Below are 16,304 nucleotides of genomic sequence, written 5' to 3'. Positions count from 1 at the left end.
TTCAAGCTTATGTTTTTATTATGGCTTCCATTCCCCCTCACCCCTCTTCCTCTTCTTCTTCTTCTTCTTCTTCTTCTCTCTGTATAGTTGGTGCTGATGCCCCGGGTCAGGGAGCTGGACATGTTCCATGGGATAGAAGGTGAAGGAGCGTGGGATACGTTCCAGCGCTACCGATGTCTGGAGACCAGCCAGAGCGTCGTTAAGAGCCCCATGACCGACATCTGTAACGACTACATCTTCAGCGTCTCCGCTCTGCTGCACAAAGGAGCCATGGGTACGTTTTTATATGCGTGTGGTGGTAATGACATATTAGGCTATGAGCACAATTTCATAAAATAGAAATATGATTTACAGATAGAAAAGATGTAAAAGTACATGTTTAGTTTTCTTCTCTTCCAGTGTCTTTATTGACAGAATCAAAGATGATGATGTGCGCTGATACACAAGCATTAATGGTTGGATAATAGTTGATGAAATTATAGTTACATAATTATTAATTATAATAAAATAAAAAAGGAAAGCCGACGTCACCAATTAGATATCAATGACATTTAGGAAGAATATAAATCTCACCACCAACTTGTGACAAAATGACACTTTTATAGGTCAAACTAAAAAAAACACAATCACAGGTCAAATCACATAGACGTATTTGTTATTAATTTACCTGAAGGAGGAGCGAATCTCTCTTCTGGGAAGACTTTTTGTATCTGTGTCATCCTTTTAAGGGAGATTTTATGTTTTTAAAAAGACACCACGGATGTCTGATGTCAGAATTTATTTTAACAAATTAATAAAACACTGATGCTTGATTGTGACGTACTTTATATATACTAACATCAATCAGTCTGATGATGACTTGTCACTATTTCTGACTGAAACACATGTTGGAAAGCGTGTTGCGTTACTATGTCAACTGGCAAATGTGAGCTGCCATGTCTGCATATTTAGCAGGTTATATATGATTAATATGGGGATTTTTTAAATATATTTTTCAGTTTAGAAATGTAATATAAGAATGAAGGTAATCTAGATGTTGCTTTGTTTTTTAATGCGCTAAAATGTGCAGCGAAAAAATGGACAATTTCCGCAAGAGACCCTAATAAACGTCTCAATCTGGACAAACTCAAGACAGCATGAACAGTTTGTTTCCACATTCTCATCGTTCTCTTCTTATCCCAGCGTGTCAGTGCGACCCTCAGGGTTCGCTCAGCACCGTATGTGAGTTCAGCGGAGGTCAGTGTCAGTGTCGACCCAACGTGGTCGGCAGGAACTGCGATCACTGCGCCCCGGCCACCTTCCTGTTCAGCCCCGCCGGCTGCAGACGTGAGTGTTGGGAGAGATTTCAGTGTGTTCGGTGTTTATTTATCTCATTTAAAGGAAGTAATGATTTTAAATTTCAACCTCCCAGCTTGCGACTGTGATCCTCGGGGATCTGTCACCGCCTTCTGCCACGAGGCGACCGGCCAGTGTGACTGCGTCCCCGGGGCCACAGGGCGCCAGTGTGCCCACTGCCTGCCGGGCTTCTGGGGCTTCCCTCAGTGCCGACCGTGTCACTGCAACGGCCACAGCGAGTACTGTCACCCTCAGACCGGAGAGTGTCAGGGCTGCCGAGACTTCACCACCGGACACCACTGTGAGAGGTACGACGTGATGATGATGATGATGATGATGATGGAGGAGACAGAGATCAGTAAAAAGAGACACATTTTTTATTTGTTTTTAGTGCAGAGGAGGCTCATTTACACTGGACGCATGTTGTATTGTTGCAGATTCAGCTGAGTTTTAGATAAAAGCAGAAAATTCTCAAGAAATACAAAGTCAAAGGCAACTGGATTAGCTTTTATAATCTGTTACGAGTACATTTTGAAGAGTGTTTCTAGGTTTAAAAGCCTTTAACTTTGTACTTCTAGATATCATTTGATCAGGATGACTGAGAAGCTTCATTCACACAGTGGCAGTTACTGGTCAGACTGGTCCACCATTCCTGGCCAGAATACCATTAAATTTGCTTCATTTTTCCTAAAAGATGATTCCTTATGATTTTGTAAACCGTCTGAACTTTTATCAAGTGTCATTATCAGGCCGAAACTTCCACTTGTACACAAAATGATCAATAATCAGAATGCCACACACACATATACACGCTTCCAATGGTGTAAACCAGAGCAAGTTTTGTCAAATAAAGTCTAAAATCAAGTCTTAAGTCAGGTCTTAAGTAGGCTACTTGAGGGCAGGTTCAAGGTGTTTTTTACAAAGTTGAAGATAAGTTCATTCATAGCAGAAGAGATGATGATAATTCAAGGAATTCGTTGAGAGAAATTTGACATTTAAGGTCTGCTTAACACTTGTTTATTTTTATTATTCTGGGATTAATCCTCATCTTGTGGTCATGTCAGATTCAGGTCTACTACTCTGGTATAATTTTTGATGTTGACACATGCCACCACTGTCCTTAACACAAATTAAAATTCTGATCCTAGTACAAAGACTCTGAAAACAGTATGATGTTTGTTCCTCCAACCAGGAAACTTCATGTTTTATCTTGTTCATTTTTAGCCGCTCATAAAAATGTTTTCCAGGCTTTCTATTGGTCCACACAGGAATTTGTCCAGTAAAAAGTAGAAACTTGAACACACCCGAACGCCGGTGTTTACGTGTCACTAGGAAATCAGTGACTTTTCTAAACTGAAAGGATTTAAGTCGATGTATCTGAGAGCCTCTCTGTTTTACCTTTTCCTTTGACTTCCAGGTGTCTGGATGGTTACCACGGAAACGCAGAGTTGGGTTCAGGTGGCCACTGTCGCCCCTGTATGTGCCCCGACGGGCCGCGCAGTGGACGCCAGTTTTCTGACAGCTGTTACCTTCCGGAGAACACTAACCAGCTGGTGTGTGTGTGCAGCCCTGGCTACAAAGGTATACACACACACACACACAGACACACACACACATACACGTCGTCTCATAATCATTAGTGATAACAGATTTGTTTTTATGTAAGCAGTTCTCAAGTGCTCAGAGCGTCACATGTTGCACTTTTTGTCAACACTTCACCTCACACACACGTCACATGTTACGAAACAAAACTTCAGCTCCCCTCTAATTAACTTTTAAACGTCTTCTGGCTACAACTAAAAACAATCTTGTATTTCCTGTTTCCTGTTTCCTGTTTTCTCTTCCGTTTCCAGGCGCCAGGTGTGACGAGTGCGCTCCGGGTTACTTCGGGAACCCTCTGGTACCCGGCGGGCGCTGCCTGCCCTGCCAGTGTAACAACAACATCGACATGCACGACCCGCATTCCTGCGACGCTCGGACGGGTGCGTGTCTCACATGCCTGTACCACACGGAGGGCTACGCGTGCCAGCACTGCAAACTGGGTTACTATGGCAACGCTGCCACACAGAGCTGCAGGAGTGAGTACAGCAGTTAATGTCTACAAAGAAAACAATACGATTCTGCGTTTAATGTACAGAGTGTATACAAGTATGCATAAAATGTCTTTGAGAGTTTGTTCTATATACATGTGCATAAATAGTGTAAAATATATCCTATACTGGTGGTTTCTGACCTTTTTGGTTTGTGAACCACTAAAATGAAGTAACGTCTATTTATGACCTGTTATCAGAGGTCACAGGTCATGAGTTGTCAGCTGTTCAACTAAGAGCTTCTTTTAAAGGGTTTTTAAAGGCCTGAAGAGGTGAAAGTATCCAGTATAGGAGGGAAAATTCAGTAAAAATAAACACAATATTGTGTAACTGAAATCTCTTTAACTGGCTTTCATACTAATGTTGTACGATTTTGCATCGCTGTACTAGAAGTAAATGTTGCAGGAAGTATGTGAGTAATATGTGACCTTAAAGGACAGAAAGAATAACTAGAAAATGCTCACTGATTATATAATATGATATATTATTGATATTTTTATTGATGATAGCATCACACCTGTTTGCTGTGTGGTAACTGTGTGACCCAGCTAAAACAATATACTAGCCAGTGTTTAAAGCTTATTTCTTCGTAAAAATCTGAGTGCTATGACTTAAGTGTATAGGTTGTATTTATAGATGCTTCCCTGGACTCATTTTTATTTACAGTTTCCAAACTTTACCTTGAACTTGATGAAATAGCTTTTAAATATATATAACCTTCTGCAATTAGTTTTAAAATAGCAAACGTTGATCACTTTAGGTTGATTCAAGGATGTAATCTTTTATATCTCCTTCATGGCAGTTTTATTATCCTTTTTTTTTCTCTTTTGCTGTTTTCAGTCTCATATTTCTAGTCTACAACTTCTTATTAGAACATATTTTGGCCAGAATACTGAAAGAGAATAGTTTATTTTCTAAGGAGGGTTGCCTTGAGATTAAATAAACGGAGCAATATTTGGATGAAAAATAGCAACACTGGACACACAGACGTTTGACGTAACTGTGGGTTTGACGGCAAACAAGCATATTTCCCAAAATGCAAGCTGTTCTTTGAGCTAAAGTGAGTATTAACACAAACCACTAACAGCTTGTAGGTATCCTCAAACCCTCAAAACACTAACACTACCTACCACAGTGTTAACGTCTTCCTCCCTCCCTGCAGAGTGCATGTGTTACTCAATGGGCACGGCGCCTCAGGCCTGCTCCTCCCCAGACGACTGTCAGTGCGACCGGTACAGCGGCCAGTGCTCCTGCCAGCCCAACGTGATCGGTCAGAACTGTGACCGATGCGCCCCGGATACGTGGAACATCGCCAGCGGGACGGGCTGCCAGCGCTGCGACTGCGACCTCATCCACTCCTTCGGACCTTCCTGCGATTTGGTGAGTCGACAAACAACCGCTCAGCGAAGCCAATATCTGTCTGCAGCAGCTGCTCCGGTTTACTCTCGCTGAGTGTGATGTATAGCTGCGCTGCACCACAAAATCTTGTGTCTCAATCAACTTTTCCTCATACATTACGGCGACTGGCGAGGAAACAAAACTGGAATTTTCCAAACAATTCTCATTGAGAGCCAAGCAGCAGCCGCGGGGGCCAACTGTGACCAACCCATCTAATCACCAACGCCTGTGTTTGTCTTATTTCTTTTTTTTTTTTTAATTTATGGACTCCAGCTGTTTGGGAGTCGCCTCTCTCTCTCTCTCTCTCTAGTTTCTCTGCAGCTCTCTCTGTTTCTACCCAGACACACACACACACCTGCATGCATAAACACAGACGCATTCACAGAAAGAACAGAAAAAGCGCGCACCCACTCAAACTCAGCCGCAAGCATTTTTGCACGCTCACACAAACATCAGGGTTTCTGTGTTTACTGGCTGCGCTCCATCAGAGGAAGGAAGTCTGAGAATACACTGAGGAATAACTGAATACACATTTCGTAAGAGAAACGAGTCATTAAACTACAAAGCTCCATTGTCTCTTCATGGGAAAGAAAAGTTTAAAAGCATATTGTATGTTTTTAGCCACAAAAGCCACAGTCTCCTTTCATTTTCTTCCTCTCCCAATCATGTAGTGTGTGATATCTTACTTATTATTATTATTTTATTTATATTTTGTTGACTTGATATTTGTGTTTTTTCTGTTTGTGTAGGTCACAGGACAGTGTACCTGCAAACCTGGTTTTGGTGGCAGGACGTGTCGGGAGTGTAAAGAGCTCTTCTGGGGAGATCCAGAGGTCCAATGTCACGGTAGGTCATCATCACTCATCACGTCATAAACAATAAACAATCAAACAAACAAAACATAGAAAGATCAGAGTCCATAATTTAACAGTTATGTTACTTATAAAGGCAATTAAAGAATTGTAAGAGAGTGACTCATACTAGTTTTTTTGCCTTTGTGCTCCACAACATTAGATTTGAAATGAAGTGATGATATAAAGGTCAACACTGTATTTGGTTAATTTGATCATTTCCTTACTTTGGTGCCATCAAGTGGTTTTTATCACAAAAGACACTGTGGCAGAGAGCAGTCCATGCTGATAACACTCACATCAGATGAACAGTGTAGCCCCCAATTTTAAGGGACAAAAAATTATTTGACAAGTTATAATAACTTAAAGTGATACTAAAGTTGCTGGAATCAATATTTTATAGCTCATTGTTTTGGTTTTCTGGCCTGCAACATTACTGTTGCTAATTTACTCTCACAAATGTTGTTTTCAGCAAAAAAAAACCTCTGATAAAACCTGATAAAACTACTGAATGCTACCTGCTTATCACCAAATGACAGAAAGATGAAGGCAAAGTTAGCGACTAGCTGGTGAACATGATGAAGCATTTAGCAGCCAAAGAGCCAGATATTTCCTTTAGAAGTTGGTAGAGAGCAAAAACAGACCTTAAAGGAGAGTGAATATTGGACTTACATTCACCAGGTGGACACAAACACAACTCCAAATAAATGCTAATGTTTCTCCATAACTGCCAGATGTGTAAATAAGCAACTAGCTAACAAGTTCGCCATATAAACTCAAACCGCTTCCAACGCCCCCAAGTGGCAAAAAAATATCAGGTTTAAATATTTGGTTACAAAAAATTTTTGCAGTCAGTTATTTATCTTCATCAGCACATCATCATCTATCAACTGGTGGCGCTGTAGGACGCAGCAGTCTCTCTGGAGCAAGATAGACTTTGGTTTATGTTATAGTTATTTCTGTTGTGATACGTGTTATCTAGACTCTAAACGCTTCGCTCAGAGAGACTGAGGTTTCGTTGTTAAAACTGGGTGGAAATCCAAAGTCTTTAGGGCGGCCCTTCAGTGTTGGGGCGGTGACATGCAGTTCACTACGGAGGAGAATGAGAGGGAGCATCATATCCAGTAAGGCGTGTCCTTGACAAAATGTGATGGGCGTAGGTTTGTTAGTAGCATTTAGAAATCATCTGAGATCTCTGATTGTCTGGAATTGTGAGACTTCTTTATCTTAAAAGTGTCCAAGTGATCAGAAAGTCTCCTACGACCACTGTGTGCTTTTGCTATGACTTTTTATATCGATGTGTCGTGTTTTTTCTTAATCCAAATGTCTATTTGTAGATTTTTTGAGTGAAATTAAATTTCGTCCTACAGTAAACCTTAAACTTGACTTGAACTTTACCGCAGCATCTTCACTTTATGCTTATTTGGGAGCTTTATTTTCCTTCAGTCTGGTTTTCAGTGGGTGAAACATATTATCATTAAGATTTAGGTCAAATTAAAGACTACACACTAATATGCTCCAAAAACTCCCCAGTTGTCTTGTTGTATGTTCAAAACGGATGTGAACACTTTCAAGCATCCTTAAACCTCAATGTCATTGTTTCCTTTCAAGTCCAATGTGTTGGAGCAGAGAGCCCAAGCAATAAAAACCATTACTATCCTAAAACTTCCTGACTGTCTTCTCATGTTTATATCTCCTCTTAATTTGATCCTTTTTTTTTCTCCCTGCGTGGGTGAAACTTGACCTTTAAATGGTTTTTCCGTGGTTTTTGTCTCTTTTTGGCGGTTTTGTCAGACATATCAGCCACACCGAATTTAGCGAGTTGGCGCTGAGCAGCACTGTCTGATCCCGAAACATTTATATTGTCTGCTGAACAAACTGCCGGAGAGACGATCCAATCCAAGAAATGTGCGCCTCTGCACTCACAGTAGCTGGCTCACCCTCAGAGGAAGAGAGAGCGAGGTAGGGAGGATAAAAAGGGGCGAGGAGAGGGGAGGAGAAGTAGCGGAGGAGCTGGGAACGACCTCTTGTTCCTCTCGCTCATGAGAACCAGATGTTCCCCCAGAACTCCCAGGCATCCCGGTTTTCGTCATGCACCAACACCCAGAGGACCCAGGAATCCTAAATTATTCCCGCTGTATTCCCCGAACGGTCTCTCAAGCTGTTAAAACAGCTGGACGTCTCTTCCGATCCGCACAGATGATGCACAAATGCGCCAGTTCACGGGCAATCTGAAGGCTCGGGCCACCTTACAGAGGAAATATGTGTGGGACTGTCGATAACTGAGCCTCCTAAAGATGCCTCCGCCGATCTAATGGACAGATTTAGATGTCAGAGGTTAAAATGTTTGTCTTTTCGGCGTCTTTGTATGCGCGCTGTGATTTAAGGGGACCAAACTGGGCTGTCGTGTGGCTCCATAAATGTCTCATAATCACCGTGTACGCTATGCTGTTAAACACAGCTGTAATATTTCACTGTGACAAAAACTAAACTTCAAACTCAACCTTCACCTCTTGCTCTATAAATCGTGCAAATAAATGCAGAAACCCTACCAAACGCTGCATTCCTTCTGTGTGACTCACACCAAGGAAGGGAGGGAGGTCGGCCCTGCGGAGTGTCCCGACACTCGGGGGGGGGTCAGCATGACCTTCAAGGTCATGTTCATGACTGTGTTTATTTACTGGAGGTAACGGAGGTTGAATAAACTTTGTTTTCAAATGGCTTCTTTCCTCCCGAGGAGACTCAACAACTGTAAAACTATCACATGTTGATTATGGAGTCCAAACAGGCTTCACACAACCTTTATCAAGGAAACAGAAACCATATTTTCCTTTTTTTTTAAATTATTATACCTCTCAAGTCATAGAACATCAGGTCAATCAGGGTAAAGACAAACACAGAATTATTTCTATCTCATCAGTCTGTCACCTTAAATGTAATATTAGTTCAAAATATTCTCTTAATGTCTTCATAAAAACAAAGAAATAAAGCAAAATATATTGCATGTACATTGTTTCATACGTTGTACTTAAGTTCACCTTATTTCTTTGTTGGGTATTATTTAAATTAGGCTGTAACGACCTTTGAGATCACTGTATTTCTTCTGTGAATATGTAGACTTGAGGGAAGTTTACATTTTATAATTCAAAGTTACACATTGTGGGTTTATTTTAAGGCACGTAACATTATTGTTTGTATGTAGTGTCTGGAGATTTGGTGATTTTTTAGGTCTAAAAACATTTAAGCTGCTATAATCAATGTTTTTATATTAACAATCAAACAAATAACTGCAGGTAATGTCAAAGGAATCGTTCATAGTGACAAATCCAGAGATTTACAACCAGACTCCCTTCAGCTCTACGGAGCATTTTAGCATCTTTCAGTTTATTGTTGAATCAGTTAAACATGAAAAATGATTCAGATTAGTGGAACATTTTACAGTATTTTCATTTCTACTCAAACTTTCCTGGCGGTGGATCATTATTTCTAACATCCTGGCCGCGGTCCTGGGGATAGTAATTCTATATGGCGGATGCGTATTGCAGGATTTATTTGGATTCCTTGACTTTCCTGTTTTCCTCCCTGACCTTCCTCTCTGCATATTCCCAGCTTGTGACTGCGATCCTCGGGGAATCTCCAGCGAGCAGTGCCATCGCGCCACAGGACAGTGTACCTGTGTGGAGGGCGCGTCCGGCCCGCGCTGCGACAAGTGCGCCCGAGGCTACCACGGGGAGTTCCCCGCCTGTGAACCTTGCCACGAGTGCTTCGCCATCTGGGACACTGTGGTCGGCGAGCTGACCAATCAAACGAAGCGTCTGGAGGCCCAAGTGAAAGAGCTCCAGACCAGCGGGGTGACGGCGCCGTATAGAGATCTAGTCAGCAGCCTGGAGAGAAACGCCAAAGCTCTGAGAGAAATAGTAGAGAGCAACCCGGTGGCGGTGAAGCTGGAGCAGACGCAGGAGCTGATGCATCAGATCACGTACGTACACAAACAAAAAAGAGATAAATACAGAAAAGCAGTAGACGCCGTTTTAATTTGAGTCTCCTTGTGTCCTCAGGGGTGTGATGTCATACCTGAATGGAAAGCTGAACACGACGGAGGAGAACCTGAACCTTCTCCACAGCGAGGCAAACGCCACCGACGCCAACTTGGACGAACTGACGGACGAGGCGAACCAGCTGGATCAGAACGTTAAGGAGCTGAGACAGCAGGTGTTTGACGCCAAGAACGCCAACATCCAGGGTGAGAAACTAGACTGTTGGGCAGAGACTGAGCGTTTTTTACCCAACGCTTTCACATTCCTACTGTTAGACTTCTTCATGCCTCACAGATGTCTCTTAGATTTTAGATTTCAGTGGAGCTCGGGTAGAAGTTAGGACGTGGGCGAAGGAACAACTGATTGGTGCAGATCCAGGAATATTTTTGCAATTTTTCATGGCCAAATGCATTTATTTCAATCAGAAAAATCTGACAAATGTGTCCAGTGCATGTCAGTATATGTTGCAGATCCTCATTTAGATGCAGATTAAACATTTCTGGACACTTTCTATCATTGAAATAACAAATTAAGAGAACCGTGCAGCCGTGATTGGGTGTTAAGTTTAGTTTGGGATTAACTTAACTTGATAAAAGAAGATCTGTAGGTTTTTTGATGAATTATAGGTGGGTTAAAAATTACAGAAGAGCTGAACAATCTGCACTGAAAAAAAATCACTATTTAAGGCAGTTGAAACGTGCAGGAAATTAGAAAATACATGCTACTGGATTCCTGTTAAGTCACCAGTTTGTAAATGGTGTAATGGTGCTGATATTCCCTATCACCCTATCCAGGTGCCATGGACACCATCACAGCGGCGCACACACAGTCCAGGATGGCAGAGCGCAGCGCCAACGCCTCTACCAGTGATCCCGACAACACGGTGGAGCAGTCGGCCGCGGTACGGAAAGCCACGGAGGACAAACTGAGCAGCAGTCAGAAGGAGTTTGACCGCAAGCACCAAAGAAACTCGCAGAAGTTGGACAAACTGGGCAATGAGCTGGATAAGTTTGACCTGTCGCCTCTTAGCGAGAAGGTGAGAGATGTTTTTTTTATCAAACTACAGCACAAAGGTTAAATTATAAAGACAAAAATCAAGCCTTAAATTGGTTAAATCTTTGTGTTCATTCATTCTCTCCAGACATGCGGCGCTGCAGCTGAAGGTGACGGCTGCTCCGGCTCCCCCTGCGGCGGGTTGGGCTGCGTCGGCGAGGACGGAGAGCATCACTGCGGAGGAGAAGGATGCGGAGGCCTCGTCACAACCTCCCAAACTGCTTTAAAATCAGCCAAAGATCTAGACCAGGAGATCCTTGCGGCGATGCAGGAGGTGGATAAGCTCTCCAGGATGGTGAGTGAGAGTGAACTTTTTTTTTGTTTTGTTTTAATTTGCAGCGTAGGATGAGTTCAGGAACGATGTGTGTGTGTGCGATCTCGTTTTCAGGTGTGGGAAGCCACTACCCGCGCAAACGAGGCCAAGGCGAACGCCCAGGAGGTGCTGATCAAATCCAACCGGAGCAAAGAGAGAGTGGAGCAGAGCAACGAGCAGCTCCGCAACCTCATCAAAGAGATACGAGACCTGCTCACCAGTGAGTACATCACAAACCCACACACACTGGATCTGTTCACACACTCTACCACAGGGACATATCTTTACTTTTCAGAGTCAATTCTAGTTTCACGGTAGCTCAGAAAATCATGGAAAAGGAGAAGAAATTTCAAAATCCCAATTTCTATTATACATAAAACATAGTTTCAACCTGCAGGGTCTTCATCAGGCAAAACTCTCCTGCAAATCTGAGACTATCTGAGCAATAACTACTATTTTTTTAAACATTTTTATGCTTGAAAGATTTATTAATGGAGGAGAATTTGACTCTTGGTGCAACATGAAGAGTGACGTTTACCCAATATGTCATTTTTAGGATAAAATTATGGAAAAAAAAGACAGACGCACACATTCAAATGTGAAATTTTAATAGATACATATGCAAGTTGTAGTTAAATTAATAATCTGGCATCCAATGCAGACTCTTACAAATGTAAAATGTATAAATGGGTCTTAAATAAAAAGGTCTTAAGCTCTGATTAACGCTCTCAACGTTCAACATAATTACTGTTTTATTTGAAAACTTAAAGTCAGGGGAAAAAAGGATTAATGTGCTGATGTTCTTCACTGACTTGAAGCCATAAACAAACTTTTCCTTCCTTTTAAAGTTCTGTTACCGTACTCTCACTGTTGTCGAAACAAGTGGATCATTTACGATGTGTTTCTGATCGTACAGATGACAAAGCCAACGTGTCCGTGATCGAGGCGGTGGCCAACGAGGTGTTGGCTCTGGAGATGCCGACCTCGTCAGAGAAGCTGCAGGAGCTGACGAAGGAGATCAAGGAGAAGGTCGGCACTCTGACCAGCGTGGAGACCATCCTCAGTCAGAGCGCTGATGACATCCACGCCGCAGAGACGCTGCTGAAGGAGGCGAAGGCTGCCAGGTATAATACGCACAGTTAGAGTCGTGTGTATTACAAAAAAAAAATGGGATGATGTCTTGATATTCAAAAAATGAGCCTGCAAATCTTAAAAGTTCATCCAAATCACAATAAAACATATTTCCCCATTTACTTGTGATCGTAAATTCAGATAATTGGTTGGTTTTATGTGCCAATATTTTGAGATATCCACGTCTGAGAGTTGTGAAAATAATTCAGATAATCTACAGATCTCACTGTGTCCCTTTAATAAATCATTGGCTGCTTTTTCAAGTTGAAGCTCCTGAGAGTCACAGAGTCGAACGTCTGACATTTTCCACATTTATCGTCTGTCGGGTCAGTGAGCAGGCGACCAACATGAAGGAGACAGCAGACGTAGTGATGGCGGCCCTGAAGGAGACTGAGCGCGCTCAGGCCATCGCCATGGACGCCATCCAACAGGCCGAGAACAACACTATAGGCACGAAGGAACTGCTGAACTCTGTGAGTTTGACCTCTGACCTCTGAGGTTACAGTACACAAAGTGGCTGTTTGTCAATTTGGGTTTGTTTGAGTCTGTTTCAGCCTCTGAAATGTTGAATATCATTAGATTGTTTTAACCACATGATGGTTTTTTGTCTGTAAAATGTCAGAAAACTTGAGGACAAGGACATGATTGGTATTTTTAAATAAATAATTTGCTTTAATGAGCTATCAAGATTATTAAAAAGGGATTTTTCTCATCTTTAAAACTACAAGAAACATATTTTCTAACAGAGGCATCAAGGTCACAACATTGTGGACTCAGCCAATAAAAGTTAGCGACTTTCAATATCTTTAATTTTACTAAAAAACTACCATTCTCATTTTTATGTAACATCTTTACATCTCTTATCTCTTCTTTATTCATTTTTAATTCTATACTGTAGCATCTGCTCACTTTTCCCAGTATGATCAGCTGATAAATGATACACCAGTGTAGTTTATTGTAATTTACGTGTGTGTGTGTGTGTTTGTGTGTGTGTGTGTTACAGGTGGAGTCGGAGACGGCCGAGTCGGAGCTGAAGCTGAGTAACACGACGGGTCGTCTGCTTCAGCTGGAGAGGGACGTCGGCCTGCTGAGGCAGAACGACCTGGAGGTGAACCGTATGGCGGACGCGGCCGATTGGATCACAGACCAGGCCAGACAGAACGCGGAGGAGGCTCAGCAGGTCTCACACACACACACACACACACACACACACACGTCATACACAGTCTTTCCTTTATTAAATAGCCCTCATTTGAATTCTGGGTAATAATTTTCCACAAGCCTAACAAGATATTTCATCTGCCGTTGCTCTCCTTCCTGTGTGTGAAGGAGTTTGACGCGGAGGTGAAAGATAAATTCGAGGAGATGGAGGACCTGGTCGGGGATAAAGGGGAGTCGGTGCTGCAGGCGAGGAGGAGAGCGGACGAACTGCAGCGGGAGGCCAGAGAGCTGCTGGCCCAGGGCAGCAGCAAGCTGCAGAGACTCGGAGGTAACCAGATGTTCCTTATTTTCAGTGTGTTTTTGAGCTCACACTGATAATTCTAGTTGTTTCATTCATGCATCTCAGTATTTAAAGTATTTAAAGTATAAATAACAAAGTCTCTCTGTATAGATGATAATAAACCTGCGTTCAGCTTTTCAACATCCTCTCTTTTTCTATTCTTTTCTTACCAGAGACAACCATGCTATACAAATAAATAAATAATCAATTAATCAGCTAATCGTTTCAGTTTAACCAGTCAAATAATCTCAATTCAGGTCACATTAGAAACAATAAAAGTACTTTATGGAGAACTTAAAAACACAAACAGATGATTAAAAGATAAAATGGAATTTAAGGCAATAATCCCATTAAACACCACACAGACACATCATTTAAAAGCCATTATTAGTAATTATTTTTCATTCTTAAGCCAGCACACACACTTATCTCTTATTTCTGTCTGTCTTGTGTTCTCAGAGTTGGAGAGCTCCTACGAGGAACACCAGCGCATCCTGGAGGCCAAAGCCGCGGAGCTGGCCGAGCTGGAGCAAACGGTCCGCCAGATCCTGGCAGAGATCAGCTACAAAGTGACGCTGTACAGCACCTGTCTGTGATGCTCCGACACACGTCACTGCACCTCCTCGCTGCCCTCAAGTGTACTGGCTGGGACCTTAATAGTGCCAAAATACTGCTCCCAGATGATCCCCACCTCCCCACCCCCGAGTGTTTTACAGCTAATAGAGCCAAACATCGTAATATGTTTGACACTTTTAGAGGCTCTGACAGTGTCAAACACATTATATATATCACTGACTCAGAGCCAAATGTTTTGACGGTGTGCGAGCCAGCTGTTTTACACCCAAGTGTACCGGACAGCTGTGCCAAGAAGGAGTTTTTAACAAATGGAAACAATTTCATAAGAGAGCATTAAAGCTGAAGTAACGAGTCCCAAAGGAAACCACTAAAAGCCAACGTGACCTCAGTGCTAGAAAACCAAGAATGTGTAGGAAATATAAAACGATTTAGCTGTATAAGCTACTGCCATATTTAACTCTATGACTGAACATATTAGATACAGATATGAAAGTTTTATATGTATTTCATAAGCCCAAAGATACTGTATGACAGACTGTCTGGACCAAAAAAGTGTTAAGTTTTAAATGGTGCTGCGACTACAAAGAAATAAAGTTTGATTACAAAAAAAAAAATACACAAACATCTCAGTTGGACTTTTTTATTTCTCTTTTGAGTGACTCATTTTTCCAAAGCTGTATGTAATATTTGACAAGGAGTTCAGGAAGTTAAAGCTGCTTAATCAATACTTTTGATGTTATAAATGAATCAAATGAATGTGAAAAGTGTCAATTATAGTGATAAAATCTAACATTTCTACACAGATTTTCATAAAACCTCCTATTTAGCATTTATAAGCAGCATATAAACACTTAAAATATTGTTTATAACACACTATAATGTAGCTACAAGCTGATATAAGGATATTTTACATTATTACAACTGTGTGTTTTACAATACTGTCATTCATTATCTGCTTATACTGCTTATAAATGCTACATACAGTGACCTGGTGGCTTTTAGCTGCCCGTTGGCTTGTTTTTGAAGGTTTTCTGCCCCCTGAAAATCAATAAATGCAGCACTGAATATAAAAATTTGAGGCCTCTGACTGCTGCTAGCTTAAACATGATTCAGGAGCAGTTACACAATTTTAAAGGTTCAAGGTTTCCCCTCAAGGAAATGTTTACCAGATGCATCTCATTTAGTCATTTAGTCATTTAGTTGGTGGTAGATGACGGACTATAAACCACAGGTGTCCAAACTTTTTGGCTCAAAATGTTTGTTTGCGGTCGTCTACAAGTTGTACACAGAGTAATATTTCCTCCTTAGAATTATTTATTGTGACATTTGAGTACAGGCCAAAAAAATAAATAAACATGATTCAGTCTGTGAGGAGAAACTTTTTTTTCCCAGCTGTCTTTTCCTGTTAATCATCCTGCATCGCCTGAATCTTAATCACAGAAAAAATCCTGAGATATGTTGGCAGCAGATTCAGAGGTCTGTAGCCAGGATGCATCCCACGGACTGGAAACCACTAGCTTAAATATTCTTTAGGTTAGTGGTTTCCAGTCTGTGAGATGTAGTCTGACTAAATATTTGGCTTTTATTGAGTGAAATTGTGCCTCTTCTCTGTTATTCTGGATGTTAATGTTTTGTTTAAGTCAGGAGGTTGTGATATGTAGCACAACAAGCTGGTGAAAAACACAGAACTACTCTCCAGAGACTGAAAACTTAAATCACTGTTACTGTTTTAGTCTTTGGAGTCGTTTCTTAAACAAACTATTGTGCTGAAAACTCTTCATAATGAAGGAACGTGTCACCCAGTGCAGCAGTGTGGCTCATTAATGTGTTTTTAGTAGTTTTTGGAAAACAATGGAGGTCACAGAGAAATAAGATATATCAGGCTTTATACACTTTTAAGTATACTGAACAAAAATATAAACACAACTGTAGCCCTACATATGTGGAATCAATAGTTTAGTGCCTAATAAATGTCTTTTTTCAAGATAAAACTGCACATTTTAGAGTTTCCCGAGTCAC

At 41.5% G+C, this 16,304-nt stretch overlaps 1 protein-coding gene across 1 annotated transcript in view; it reads left to right on the top strand.

Annotated features, from left to right (window-relative positions):
* Positions 1–14,899, top strand: part of lamb1b (laminin, beta 1b) — a 34,000-nt gene extending 19,101 nt beyond the window's left edge. Inside the window, exons 17-33 of the mRNA XM_067581542.1 lie at positions 88–274; positions 1,183–1,326; positions 1,412–1,643; positions 2,753–2,916; positions 3,189–3,413; positions 4,588–4,805; positions 5,573–5,669; positions 9,284–9,653; positions 9,733–9,917; positions 10,506–10,747; positions 10,853–11,059; positions 11,153–11,297; positions 11,994–12,201; positions 12,540–12,681; positions 13,212–13,388; positions 13,538–13,697; positions 14,169–14,899. Coding sequence (XP_067437643.1) covers positions 88–274; positions 1,183–1,326; positions 1,412–1,643; positions 2,753–2,916; positions 3,189–3,413; positions 4,588–4,805; positions 5,573–5,669; positions 9,284–9,653; positions 9,733–9,917; positions 10,506–10,747; positions 10,853–11,059; positions 11,153–11,297; positions 11,994–12,201; positions 12,540–12,681; positions 13,212–13,388; positions 13,538–13,697; positions 14,169–14,305 — 3,240 coding nt within the window. The 3' untranslated portion in view covers positions 14,306–14,899. The remainder of the gene's footprint in view (positions 1–87; positions 275–1,182; positions 1,327–1,411; positions 1,644–2,752; positions 2,917–3,188; positions 3,414–4,587; positions 4,806–5,572; positions 5,670–9,283; positions 9,654–9,732; positions 9,918–10,505; positions 10,748–10,852; positions 11,060–11,152; positions 11,298–11,993; positions 12,202–12,539; positions 12,682–13,211; positions 13,389–13,537; positions 13,698–14,168) is intronic.
* Positions 14,900–16,304: the final 1,405 nt, after the last annotated feature.

The sequence above is a fragment of the Thunnus thynnus genome, chromosome 23, assembly GCF_963924715.1.
Source record: "Thunnus thynnus chromosome 23, fThuThy2.1, whole genome shotgun sequence".
NCBI lineage: Eukaryota > Metazoa > Chordata > Actinopteri > Scombriformes > Scombridae > Thunnus > Thunnus thynnus.
Note: the sequence above shows the minus strand (reverse complement) of the source record. Positions and strands in the feature narration are given on the sequence as shown.